Source organism: Phyllobates terribilis, unplaced genomic scaffold, assembly GCF_046119375.1.
Source record: "Phyllobates terribilis strain yellow unplaced genomic scaffold, ASM4611937v1 Scaffold_11__3_contigs__length_659146591, whole genome shotgun sequence".
NCBI lineage: Eukaryota > Metazoa > Chordata > Amphibia > Anura > Dendrobatidae > Phyllobates > Phyllobates terribilis.
The window spans coordinates 190246588-190261369 of record NW_027362771.1 but is presented as its reverse complement, the minus strand read 5'-3'; the positions used below and the strand labels follow the sequence as shown (position 1 = coordinate 190261369).

At 42.3% G+C, this 14782-nt stretch overlaps 1 protein-coding gene across 1 annotated transcript in view; it reads left to right on the top strand.

Moving 5' to 3' along the window:
- The window catches only part of CAPZA2 (capping actin protein of muscle Z-line subunit alpha 2), a 37239-nt gene that overhangs the window by 1836 nt on the left and 20621 nt on the right, over positions 1 to 14782 (top strand). The window contains exon 2 of the mRNA XM_073651912.1: positions 11556 to 11619. Coding sequence (XP_073508013.1) covers positions 11556 to 11619 — 64 coding nt within the window. The remainder of the gene's footprint in view (positions 1 to 11555; positions 11620 to 14782) is intronic.

The following is a 14782-nucleotide window of genomic DNA, read 5'->3' as shown; positions in this document are numbered from 1 at the left end:
ATCGTAGACCAGACTCTTAACACTTAAAGGGGTTTTCCAGGCTGTAACTCCAGATTGCTGACTTGTCACTGTATGCAGTGCGAACAGACACGATTCCTTTGTATCCTGTTGAGGGAAGTGGAGGAGAGTTTATTCGGCAGGTGACCACAAGCATGTATATTGCATAAATGCATTACCCACCTGACTGGGAGGTCATGTGACTGCAAGGGCATCGTGACAGTGGTCTCATTACTGTCACGATTCGGCAGTCTGCAGTACATAGTGACTACAGATTTTATTTATTTTTTCCTGAATAAGGTTGTACCACGGTTTTGTTACTCCCTATCTCCCCTGCCAGAGATGGCTGAGTGCTGTCTCTGACACTCACATGGAGAATGAATGAACTGGAGGTGTGCATCCTCAGCCTCAGCTCTGCGGAACCCTGTAGTAAAGATCTGGCAGTTGGCGACCACTAAGTTATCCTGTGTTACCAAAAGGGGATAACTTACAAACTGGGTAAAACCCCTTGAATGGCTTATGCGTAAGGGGCAATTTAGCACTTTTTATTTTCAAGAACCACCTGATGGGTCATGAAATTGGTCAGACCTCATCTGGAATACTGTGTACAGTTTTGGGCACCACATTTTAAAAAAGACATAGACAAACTGGAGCAAGTTCAGAGAAGAGCGACCAGAATGGTGACTGGTCTGCAAACCATGTCCTATGAGGAACGGTTGCAGGATTTGGGAATGTTTAGCTTGCAAAAAAGAAGACTGAGAGAAGACTTAATAGCTGTCTACAAATATGTCAAGGGCTGTCACATTGTAGAAGGATCATCTTTATTCTCATTTGCACAAGGAAAGACTAGAAGCAATGGGATGAAACTAAATGGGAGGAGACACAGATTAGATATTAGAAAAAACTTTTTGACAGTTAGGGTGATTAATGAGTGGAACAGGCTGCCACGAGAGGTGGTGAGTTCCCCTTCAATGGACGTCTTCAAACAGAGGCTGGACAGACATCTGTCTGAGATGATCTAGTGAATCCTGCTTTGAGCAGGGGGTTGGACCAGATGACCCAGGAGGTCCCTTCCAACTCTACCATTCTATGATTCTATGATTCTAAGGCATTTGCTGACACACAAAACATATAAACTGTAACACGAATAGAAGAATATACTGCTGGTTTGCTTTTTATTCAGTGACCCTTTCTAGGAATGTATGTGCTTTCCTATAAAGGTACAGTATATCACAAAAGTGAGTACACCCTTCACATCTTTGTTAATATTTTATTACATGTTTTCATGGGACTTCACTGAAGATATGACACTTTGATACAATGTACAGTGTACAGCTTGTAAATTTGGTGTGCCCTCTAAATAACTCAACACACAGCCATTAATGTCTAAACCACGAGCAACAAAAGTGAGTACACCCCTAAGTGAAAATGGCTAAAATGTCAATATTTTGTGTGGCCGCCATTATTTTTAATATTCTCTTGGGCTTGGAGTTCACTAGAGCTTCACAGGTGTCCACTAGAATCCTCTTCCATGGTGACATCAAAGAGCTGGTGGATGTTAGAGACCTTGCGCTCCTCCACCTTCCGTTTGAGGATGTCGCACAGATTTTAAATAGGGTTTGGGTCTGGAGAAATGCTTGGCCAGTTCAGCACCTCTACCTTCTGTTTCTTTACCAAGGCAGTGGTCGTCTGAGGTGTGTTTGGGGTCTTTTATCATGTTGGAATACTGCCCTGCGGCCAAGTGAGGAGGTGGGGGGGACTTGCTCTGCTTCAGGATGTCACAGTACATGTTGGCATTCATGGTTCTCTCTGAACTGTAGCTCCCCACAGTCGGAAGCACTCATGCAACCCCAAACCATGACTCTCCTACCACAATGCTTGACAGTAGGCATGACACACTTGTGTTTGTGCTCCTCACCTGATTACTGCCACACATGCTTGACACCATCTGAATCAAATAAGTTCACCTTGGTCTCATCAGACCACAGGACTTGGTTCCAGTAATCCATGTCCTTAGTCTGCTTGTCTTCGGCAAACTGTTTGCAAGCTTTCTTGTGCATCATCTTTAGAAGAGCCTTCCTCCTGGGAGGACAGACATGCAGACCAATTTGATGCAGTGTGTGGGGTATGGTCTGATCACTGACAGGCTGACCCCACTACCCCTGTAACCTCTACAGCAATGCTGGGAGCACTCGTACGTCTATTTTTAAAAGACGACCTCTGGATATGACGCTGAGCACGTGCACTCAACTTCTTTGGTCGACCATGGCAAGTCCTGTTTTGAGTGGAACTTGTCTTGTTAAACCGATGTATTGTCTTTGCCTCCGTACTACAGCTTAGTATCGGGGTGTTGATAATGTTGTTATAGCCTAGGCCATCTTTATGTAGAGCAACAGTTTATTTAATAAGTTACTTGCATCTTTTTAAAAAATACGCAGTGTTAAAAAAAATAAAAATAAAAAATTTTTTGGTGAGATATGTGAACGTAGGCTTAAAATTATTCCTAAAATTTCAAGCCCAGCCCAATTTCCAAGTAGTCGGACTGGGGCTTTTGCAGTCCCGTCCTTAATTCCTTAATGGAACAGAGGTGTGCGTGCTTAGTCTATGGGACTGCCAGAAATAGCCGAGTGCAGTGCTTGGCAGAACATTGTACTGTTGTTTTTTTTCACCGGAATGTATCCTATTTGTAGGGGATAATTTTCTTTTTTGGGAATAGCCTTTAAAAACCACCTATGCTTTTACTAAAGTGGACATAGATCACTTAGAGGTGGGGTGACCAGGCAGTCATGCAGTAAGGTATGGGCAGCTTGGGTAAAGACTGGTTGAGTGGTGAATCACCTGGGAAGCAAGCACACATTGTCAAGAAGCCCAAGTCTCTGAGGTGGCAGACATATAAAGTCTCTACCAGTAATGGGAGACAGAGTTGGAAAGTTGCATTGTTAATGAAAGGACTAGAATATGTCTAAAAAGAAACAGGAGGGCGTATAGTGGTATGGGTTTTATCTAAGACTAACCATTGAACCACGACAATGTCCAATATCCTTAGGAATGGATAACATGCCCCACTCATTTCTGAACAAAAACTGTTAATGCTCACATGCTGAAGGTTACAGAAAGACCATAACCACATGCCTGCTTCCACATCTTGTTTTGGTGGATAATTCCACCAAGTTCAAGGGTAACTATCATTTAGAAAAAAAATAAAAATTGTGCTGCTGATTGTGATGTCTGGGCCCACAGACTTTTAAGTGTATACACTGCTCTGTGTGCGCGCTCCTGAGGGATCTGTGTAATTCAGAGTGATGTTTTGCTTAATCACTGGGGGTCTCGGCATTTTGCAGCCACTGTATTATATAGAAACTTCTGCAAATGATGGTTACCCTTCAGTCTACAGAAAAAATAAAGTTGATGTGATGTTTTTCCTTTTTATTTGTGCAATGTTTTTTCCGGGCTAATGTTGTGGGTTTTCGTTTTCTTTCCTAAGGCCACAGCCCCACTATCAGTATTTGGGCAGTATTTTTTCTCAGGAGTGGGTGATAAATGCAGAATTGGTGACTTGATAAATGCAGAATTGGTGACTTGTTTCTATTATACCTTTTCTCTGTTCCTCACCTGGTTTTGGCTCCCACTCCTGAGAACAAATACTGATAGTGGGGCTGTGGCCTTATACTTAAAACAGAGATGACAAATTTAATAGAATATGCCATTAAAATACACAAAATTTATGGCACAGTTTACATGTGGTTTAAAACGCTGAAGAAAATTTCTTGTGGGGTTCTCCTCTCTATCCCTCAGGCCAGTATACACAGGTCAATGTCAGGCTTGTAACAATCGCCAGCCATGTTCAGGTTGTGTGGAGCTTGCTTTCTGGCCTCTTACTCTGGCCAAAGGGCGATGATGGGAACAGACGAATATGAACATTCTGTCCCCATACAGCATCTTGTTATTACACAGGGCGATGTGCTGCCAATCGTGATTTTTATGCCGGTATAGATGATCTGATCACCCAGTGAACATGAATTTTGCTAGCGTCAGATGCTTGCTGGCAATTTTACACCGTTAGAAAATAGGGAATGAGTGTTCCCATGAATGCTCATTTGCTGATTATCGAATTGTGTAGAAGGGTCCATTGACAATAACCTGAGCACTCACTGAACAGTGGTAATCTGTAAGGAATTTCATTATTGTCCATGCAGTTACCATACAAGTTAAAGTTTTCCACAGTCCCCAATTAAATTCAGGCAAGGTCTGTGAAATATAGGACAGGTCCTCCAGAAAGGGATACTTTAGAACCACTACAACAAATGGTAGAACATCATGACTAAATGCCCCCCTTCTGTTAACTCAGAATTCTGTAAGCGGTTATATGGATTCTCTTTAAAGGGAACTTATCAGTCAATTCATGCTGCCCAAACCACGAGCAGTATGAACCAGAGCCTGGCTGCACGATTGTAGGTCCCTCTCTGAAATGCCCTAGCGTTTCAAAGAAAACATACGGTAGTTTTTAAAGAGATAGCTGGGTACTATAGGAATACATGTGACTAATCCTGCACTGCACCCATACAGGTTCTCCCTTCATCACACTAGCTGGTTGACAGGCCCATAAGCGGAGAGAAGCCAGGTGGGGGTAACACCGGACTACTCGGGTCTCTCCCTATGCCGGCTCTTCAAACTGTTTTCTCTTAGACACCATTGTGTAAAACATACATATAGGATTGCAATGGTTCAGCCAGTCTGATTGATGCTTGTGGTTTGGGTCGAGTGACAGGTTCCTTTTAATACATCTACACCATTTCTCAATGTAGATAAAGAAATAATTTCCATCTGTTTAGTAACAGTGGTGAGAACATTTGTAGTAATAATCTTTTGGCTAGGTTCTCACACCTGTGTTCCGTGGTTTGAGTAAGAGAAGTGCTGTGGGTCTCTGGATCTGAACTCTAAGCATTTTTATAGGCATTTGTGGCTGTCAGGCTGAGGTCAGGAGACCCATAGCTGCCCTATGTATCGCAGACATATGCTGACTGCGAAGCACTGAATTCTACCTAAAAAGGATCAGGAGTTGATCTAAGGCTATGTGCCCATGTTGCAGAAAATTTCTGCATCATTTCCGCATGTCCTCTCCCGGAAAAAACGTATGCGGAATTCTGCACGCGTTTATCGCGCGTCTTCGACATGCGGAATTGCCTTGCGTTTTTTATAGCATTGCAGACGCAATTCCGCTTGCGGAAACGCAAAATTAATTGACATGCTGCGGATTTTTGCACGCATCAAAAACGCTGCGGAAAAATCCGCAGCAAGGGCATAGAACTTGCGGAAACCCCCTGGGGACCATTGGGGGTGGATAACATAGCGTTTCACAAGCGTTTACGCTGCGGAAATTCCGCAGCATATAAGCTTGAAAAACGCTACGTGGGCACATACCCTTAGGCTATGTGCCCACGATGCAGAAATGCTGCATATTTTTTCCGCTCCTCCCTGTCAGGAAAAACGCATGCGGATTTTACATGCGTTTTTCCTGCCACGTAGAAGCGTTTGTCAAGCGTTTTTGCATACATTTCCGCATGTGGGTTATCAAGCGCTTTTCCAAGCGATTTTAGCATCACTTGGAAAAGTGCTTGACAACTTGTTGACACTATATAAATCCATGCAACCGGCATGGATTTATAGTAGTGTGACCAAGTTGGTTAAAAAAAAAGAATAAGAATGGTAAAAAATAAAGATTATACTCGCCTTCCGGTGTTTTCTCTGCTGCGTCCGGTGTCTTGGGCGGCTCGCGGTGGTGTGAAGGACCTGCGGTGTCATCATAGTCATGTGACAGGTCACATGACTCAATGACATCATGGCAGGTCCTTCACAACAACGCGACCCATACAGCAGACCAGACGGAGGGGAGAAAACACCGGGAGGACATCTGAAGGTAAGTATAATCTTTATTTTTTTATTTTAAATTCTTTTTTTTACAGGTACTATGGTACCCAGGTCTGGATGAGTCTCCTATACTCCAGACCCGGGTACCATCCGCACATTGAATCGTGTGATATCCGCTTGTGCAGATGCAGTGATGCGGATGTCACGCGGTCCAATGACAGTCAATGGCGGCGATTACGCTGCATGTCCGCAAAATTAATGGACATGCTGCGGATTGTTCCGCAATGATAATCCGCAGCGGAAATTTCCGCAACTTGTGCACAGCACATGCGGATTATCATTGGGGACCGTGGGGCACGTATTACCAAGCGTTTTTGCTGCGGAAATTCCGCGGCAAAAACGCTTGAAAAACGCATAGTGGGCACGCAGCCTAAATAATAGTGTAAAACTGCCTTCATGATTGTACCAGTCTTCGAGCTAGTATTAGTATTCCCTGCATATTCCGTGTTTGCACAGATCTTGTGCTGCTACGTTGCTTTCTGTGGATTTTGTACCACATCCATCATTCCCATAAGGTTGTGCATGGTCTCCATGTGTTCATAAGCTGTGGAAGATGATTATTTTTAGGCCTATGTTTCCCCTGATGCTGGAAATAAAGCCTTGCAGCCCCCATAGGTTTTAGATTAGCTAAAGTTCCTAACTGAAATCTAATAATGTCTATTAATTTTGTTAGAAATTTATTAACAAATGAAAAATACTGAACAGTCTTATAAACAAGAGACTACATGTCCCAGCATGTCTGCATCTAGCTGTATGGTGACTCCTTGCTTGTGTGTCTGTACTTGACTTGTATGATTACATACATGCATGCATGCATGCATACATACATACATACATATTCTATTTTCTCACTCTGTTCCCTCTGATCCCATACTGTTTGCTGCTGTGTAGGCTGAAGTATGAGGGCGTGCCTGTCCCTTCCCTGCCCCATGTCATTTAGTAAGTCTTTATTGCCATAAATGGACACATAAGCAGTTGTCACACTGTTGTGATGCTATTGGTTTGTAGCATATGTAGGAGGAAGTGGTTGTAGTGTAATCTGTATGTAAAGTGAAACGATCAGCGCATGTTTATTGCTTAGGAAGAAATGGTCATTGGCTATCAGTATAAATTCCTACAATCTGACAAATTCAGATCATGTGAAAATGTTGCAAACTGAACCTGTATCCTATGTGAAGATCCTGCTGGGGGATCAGTGTGCTGCCTTTAATTTTAGAATTGCTTACTGAGCGCTTAGATTTCTCTGCTGTCAGAAGTACAGCTGAAGAGAAGACCAATATTGCCACTTGAAATGGGAAGCAGAAAGAAAGCTAAAAGCAAACCTGCATTTGACTACAATATTGGGCCCTTTTATGCTCTGCCATGATTGCAAGGAGCAGAATGAGAAATATTGGGCCTTGTTATTTAAATGATTTGTGAATGAGGGCGGATTCCAGATTGGGAATTGTCAGGAATGTTACTGCACATCATTGTCGCTGATATCTACTGCGTCTTTTGTATCTGTTTCTTGGTTAAATAATGTATTTATGGGGCTAGTTCAGTTTAGAAACTTTCATATATTCTGCACAGCCATCCTAAATAAATGCAGGGTCCTTATGTGTAGGATCTTCACCTCTTGGCTAGAGAGGTTACAAAGAGGGTCTTGCTTTGGGGGTACCTGTCCTTTCCTGCATTACACAGACACCTCATTGCTTTGAACAGGAACTACATATTGTTTAATTTCACATCTAGTGACAATACAGGTAAATTAAAACTCTTTGGTTGTTTTTTTTTCAGATTAAAGCTGATTGTGAGGTGTCCTAGTATGGGGCTACTTTGTGATCACTAGGTATTGTCAAAAGTGGAGAACCCTTTTAAGAGTCATTGTTCTAGAGGTAAACTGAGTTGCAATTGATAAATAGGGCCAACTTTTAAAGATTTATGATGAAGAGAACCTCTTATTGTTTGGGAAGTTGCTACTGTATTTTGTACAGAAGATTGTGTTAATAACAAAAATAAATAAATATAGGGGTCACTATATTTCCCTAGCACACTTTTTTTTTTTTTTTCCTCTAGTGAAGGAGGGTAAAAAGAGGTGAAGAACCCCAATTAATAGTGAGGCCAACCATAAACATAAGTGTGATGTCAGCCCAATCTACTGATTTCAAAGATCCTGACTCTGGACTAGGGCTGGCGTCAGCACCCGGGCAAGTGCCAGGGCCCTGAGCAGGCGGGGGGCCCACTCGCGGTCGGGCACCCCACCAGGCTATGGGCAGAGGAAATCGGTGCCAGTGCCTGCCCTTCTCCCCCGCTTGCTCAAGGCCCCGGCAGCCAGAAACTTACCTCTCCCTGTGCCTCTGCAGAACCGCTGTCTTCCTGCTGTGCGCTCGCTGTGACGTCTCAGGTCAGAGGGTGCGGTGACGCCTTGCCAGCGCAGAGCGGGAAGACGCCGGCGATGCTGAAGTTTGGACCTGAGCAGCGGGAGTGAGGTATGTGTTTTTTTTTTTGTTTGTTTTGTTTTTAATGTATGGAGGCATGGGGCATTATATAGGAGTGGGGGGTGGGGGGGACAGCCTGCATGGGGCATTATATAGGGGGGGGGCAGTATCCTGTATGGAGCGTTATATGGGGGGGGGGGGGGGGGGCAGTATCCTGTATGGAGCGTCTCGCCAGTTTCTGAGCTATTGTGGAATTTACAATAGAGATCACTCATGTAATGTAAGAAGTGAAATCTTCAGCATTGTACTATATATATACAGTACAGACCAAAAGTTTGGACACACCTTCTCATTTAAAGATTTTTCTGTATTTTCATGACTTTGAAAATTGTACATTCACACTGAAGGCATCAAAACTATGAATTAACACATGTGGAATTATATACTCAACAAAAAAGTGTGAAGCAACTGAAAATATGTCTTATATTCTAGGTTCTTCAAAGTAGCCACCTTTTGCTTTGATGACTGCTTTGCACACTCTTGGCATTCTCTTGATGAGCTTCAAGAGGTAGTCACCGGAAATGGTCTTCCAACAATCTTGAAGGAGTTCCCAGAGATGCTTAGCACTTGTTGGCCCTTTTGCCTTCACTCTCCGGTCCAGCTCACCCCAAACCATCTCGATTGGGTTCAGGTCTGGTGACTGTGGAGGCCAGGTCATCTGGCGTAGCACCCCATCACTCTCCTTCTTGGTCAAGTAGCCCTTACACAGCCTGGAAGTGTGTTTGGGGTCATTGTCCTGTTGAAAAATAAATGATGGTCCAACTAAACACAAACCCGATGGAATGCCGCTGCAAGATGCTGTGGTATCCATGCTGGTTCAGTATGCCTCCAATTTTGAATAAATCCCCAACCGTGTCACCAGCAAAGCACCCCCACACGATCACACCTCCTCCTCCATGCTTCACGGTGGGAACCAGGCATGTAGAGTCCATCCGTTCACCTTTTCTGCGTCGCACAAAGACACGGTGGTTGCAACCAAAGATCTCAAATTTGGACTCGTCAGACCAAAGCACAGATTTCCACTGGTCTAATGTCCATTCCTTGTGTTCTTTAGCCCAAACAAGTCTCTTCTGCTTGTTGCCTGTCCTTAGCAGTGGTTTCCTAGCAGCTATTTTACCATGAAGGCCTGCTGCACAAAGTCTCCTCTTAACAGTTGTTGTAGAGATGTGTCTGCTGCTAGAACTCTGTGTGGCATTGACCTGGTCTCTAATCAGAGCTGCTGTTAACCTGCAATTTCTGAGGCTGGTGACTCGGATAAACTTATCCTCAGAAGCAGAGGTGTCTCTTGGTCTTCCTTTCCTGGGGCGGTCCTCATGTGAGCCAGTTTCTTTGTAGCGCTTGATGGTTTTTGCAACTGCACTTGGGGATGCATTCAAAGTTTTCCCAATTTTTCGCACTGACTGACCTTCATTTCTTAAAGTAATGATGGCCACTCGTTTTTCTTTACTTAGCCTAATGGCAAGAAAAAAGCAGCTATGCGCCCTCGTAGCAGATTTGATGCAGAGCGTTTTTGCCTCTCTGGCAGAAAAAAACGCATGCAGATTTACATGCGTCTTTTCTGCCAGAGAGGAGCGTTTTTACATGCGTTTTTTCAAGCAGTTTTCCAAGCGATTTTGAGCATCACTTGGAAAAGTGCTTGACAAGTTGGTCACACAATATAAATCCATGCAACCAGCATGGATTTATATAGTGTGACCAAGTAATAGTTAAAAAAAAGAATAAGAATGGTAAAAAATAAAAAAAGATTATACTCACCTTCCGGTGTCATCTCTGCTGCGTCTGGTCTCTTGCAATGCTCGCAGTGGTGTGAAGGACCTGCGGTGACGTCATTGAGTCTTATGACTCAGTGAGGTCATGGCAGGTCTTTCACAACAGCGCGAGCATTGCAAGAGACCAGACGGCGTGGACAAAACACCGGGAGGACATCGGAAGGTAAGTATAAACTTTATTTTTTTATTTTAAATTCTTTTTTTTTCCAGCTTTTAATGGTACCTGGGTGTGGATGAGACTCTCCTCTCCTCCACACCCGGGTACCATCCGCACATTAGAACGCGCCAATTACGCAAGTACAGATGCAGTCTTGCGGAATTGGCGCGTTCTAATGCAAGTCAATGGCGGCGATTACACTGCGCTTCCGCAAAATTAATGGACATGCTGCGTATTTTTGAGCGCAGCATAAACGCTGCGGAAAAATACGCAGCATGGGCATTGAAAGTGCGGAATTGCATTGGAGACCATGGGGGAAGGTTTACCAAGCGTTTACGCTGCGGAAATTCCGCAGCGTAAACGCTTGAAAAACGCATCATGGGCACACAGCCTAATACAAATTCTAACAGTCTATTCAGTAGGACTATCAGCTGTGTATCCACCTGACTTCTGCACAACACAACTGATGGCCCCAACCCCATTTATAAGGCATTAAATCCCACTTATTAAACCTGACTGGGCACACCTGTAAAGTGAAAACCATTTCCGGTGACTACCTCTTGAGGCTCATCAAGAGAATGCCAAGAGTGTGCAAAGCAGTCATCAAAGCAAAAGGTGGCTACTTTGAAGGACCTAGAATATAAGACATATTTTCAGTTGTTTCACACTTTTTTGTTAAGTATATAATTCCACATGTGTTAATTCATAGTTTTGATGCCTTCAGTGTGAATGTACAATTTTCATAGTCATGAAAATGCAGAAATATCTTTAAATGAGAAGGTGTGTCCAAACTTTTGGTCTGTATTGTATATTTCTCTGCGGTATCTGTGCATCATGAATCGCGGTATGTGTTAAAGGGGCCCACTGAGACTCTTTCGCTCGGGGCCCAGAAAAACCTGGAGCCGGCCCTGCTCTGGAGGGCACTTTCAAATAAACTACTACTTTGGCTGTGGGTGGCTTCAGTTTTGGCTTTGGTGGTCATTGTGGATTCAGTTCTCAATTTAGTTTTCAGTCTGGCCGCATGGGTGGAGGTGGAGGGTCATTGGATAACCATTTTGCTTGATCTAAATGTTGACATTGAAAACTACTGGACATATTGTAATTCTGTAGCACTTGGAGATGCGTGTCTTGGGGCACTGCATTGCCCATCCCAGGGGAGACTGATTATATTTTTCCTGGGAGTGAGTTTAGTTTCTTACAAATGTTGTTTTCCTTTTTGTGTTTTAGGTTCGTGTAGCAGCAAAATTCATCATTCATGCGCCTCCAGGAGAGTTTAATGAAGTGTTTAATGGTGAGTAACAGTTTTAGCTTTGCATTTTTACTCTAATATTATTGAATATTTTACAATATTTGCAAAAGCAGAAGACCCTTTGGGTTAAATAGTTGCAATTCTTTTGCATGTATGTATATATAATATAATCTGTACTGTTGACACAACTGTATGGATGGTCTATTATGTAAAGCACCAATGGATTTGTAGTAGGGGTGAAGGATAATGTACAATACATGAAGCCATGCCCTACGTGGATGCACTATGGTGCTTCTAATGTGTAGCACAGGGCATGATCATAGCATTGGGGGGTCTAGAATGTCATTCATTTCAGCCGAGGGTACTACCTGGCTTAGAAAGTATTCTATGTGAAATAGATGAAACTCTATTTCACTTTTCAATCGAGCTTTGGAGGTTTCATGATTGTTAGTGGTAAAAGGTTCAATTTTCACATTTACTATAGTTTTGGTAAATTACATGTGTGGCAACACTGAGCAGGGCTGTGGAGTCGGTAAGCCAAACCTCTGACTCCTCATTTTCCATGACAGTCTCCGACTCCCTCATACATGACTCATGTTTAAGTGATAAATTTACTGTAGTTAAATGGTAACATCAGGCTTTTAATCATTATTATGATACAATAATCAAGCTACTTAGAACATAAAATATATTTATTGGAATACAACTTTAGGATAAACTTTTGCATATTTACAATTTATTATACCCTATGCAGTATGTTGGGGAAAAAAAACAGTTTTTAACAAAAACGTACTGAATAACATTTGTGCAGTCTATGAATTTGCTCTGAGAAATAGTATCGCCTCCATCAGATCCTCCTTCATAGATGTCCTCAAATCTGATCTAATTATTTTAAGGCTAGGGAACAACCTCTCTACACTAACTTTGGTTGGTGACAAAGCAGTAACCACATGGGCAACATCTCTAACAGTTTCTGGATATAAAGGAATTGCCTCGTGCACTGTCAGTTTTGATGAACGATTGAACTCTTCTACTTCTTTGAGAGCAAGTGAAAAATTTTGTAATTCCACAATTGCCCCTTTTCCAGCACTTCTCCAAGATGAAATCAATTTTAGGGGTTCTTGCAGCAATAGCTAATTTTTTCAGTTTGCTAATCAGAGTTGCAGCATGTCCCTCTTGCAGACTATCTCTTATTGCCAGCTGCAGCGTGTGCACAACACAGCGCATGTGATGAATAGGAGAGAGGTGTGAAGCAGCTTCAACAAGATCATCTAATTGTAAAGAATCATTTTGCTGTTCTTCTGTAGTAATATATCTGTTTGCTCCTCTGTTATGGGAACACGACTGTGGCCTTCCATCTCCAACATACTGAATCTGAAATGTTCTTCTAGCTGCTGTTCACCTTCATTATTCTCATGCATCAGTTTAATTGTACTTACAATGTTTGAAGCATTATAAGTTATAATAGCAAGAACCTGTTCTTTTTTTGTTCTTAATACTGCTTTTCTGTTCACTCCAGCAGTTCTGAGATGAGTGCAGGCATTCCTTCTCAGTGTTTTTTTTTTTTTTTTTTTTTTTCTCTTTTCCCTTATCTGTAGAGGAGGAGCTTCACTACTTATCATGTACATAAACTGCAGCACAGATTCATCTGAACTAAAAGTCTAGACCAGTGTTTCCCAAACCCCATCCTCACGGCCCCCCATAGGTCATGAGGAAAAATATTCCTCACAATCTGCATTGAACTACTGTACCCAATTTATTATATATATTTTAGGAGTCGGTCCATTTTATACCGACTGCACCAAAATGGACACGTACTCCACAGCCCTGATACTGACTGCATTATTTCTATGAGAGCAATAAGAAAAATTGCAGGTAGCAACTGGTCATGTGTGATTTTATCCAGACTAGCATTCAAAATGAATATTCAGATTTCATTACCCAGTTGAAGTTAATTTTTAAGACCGATGATAATCTTTAAGATCTCCTTACACATTAGACTAGACGAAAGTTGATGAAAATGGACGATTTCAGCCATAATGAACACTCAACTGGTCAAATTTAACTATTAATTTCAGCCAACCAAACAGACCATCGTAGTTTGGTAAGAAGTTGGTGGTGGTTGAAATTTCTGTCTGGTAGTTGAACCAAAGAATTTCTCCTGAACCTGGTGTGATTAAAAACGTATAGCCAGTTTGAAAGATTGTAATGGCCATTATGGATTAAAATGTTCATGGCTGTATTGGCATAATGATTGTACAACCATTAACCTACTTTTATCTAATGTGTATGACCACCTTCACATAGGGCCTGTCACCAAATCAAAAGGGGCTAGGTTTTTGCACTTTATTCCCACTGCTGCCCTGAGGTTTTTTTTTTACTATACAGTTCCCATGATATGGGCCTTTCTGTTTAGTGCCAATATCTATGGTCTTTACCAAGGGGGCATGGATCATAGAGTAATAATGCAGAGCAGCCTAAAGACGAGAGCCATGCCCTCTTGTGAAGACCATATTTTTTAAAGCACTAAATAAAAAGGCCATATCTCTGGACACTTATCGGTATATGCACACGTTCAGTATTTGCAGCAGAAAAATCTACTGCAAATACTGATGTGTTGGCAGGAAAAACTCCGCATAAAAGTCGTTTATGATGTGTGTTTGACACTTTTTTTTTTCCTATTCATTAGTATGGGTGAAATCCTACAGCAAAAATGCCTAAAGAATTGACATTCTGCAGATTTAAATCTGTAAATTTGCATGGAAAAAATAAGCAACGTGTGCATGAGACTTCAGGAATCTCATTCACTTTGCTGGGACTAGGAAATCCTTCAGGTTTTGTGACAAATCTTCATAGAAAAAAAGCAACAAAACTGCAACTTGTGCACAGACCCCATGTCAAATTTTAACAAAAAAGCGTAGTACCTAGGGGAGCAGCAGGAATAATATAAAAGCTTGCCAATTTTGATCTGATGACTGGTCTTCTTTAAGGTGCCCTACACATGGCCAGACTTGCGATATTGGCAGGATTGGTCAACAGTCTAATGTGTATGAGGACCTCCCAAATCTTCCTGGACCGATGATGTTGGAGGAGAGACTAATCTGGTGATAGGAATTTCAACAGCTGATCTTTTTGTTCTCCCAGGAGATAAGTTACAGTCCAGCAGTAGCTCTCTAAAGGCCCCGTCACATTAAGCAACGCTACA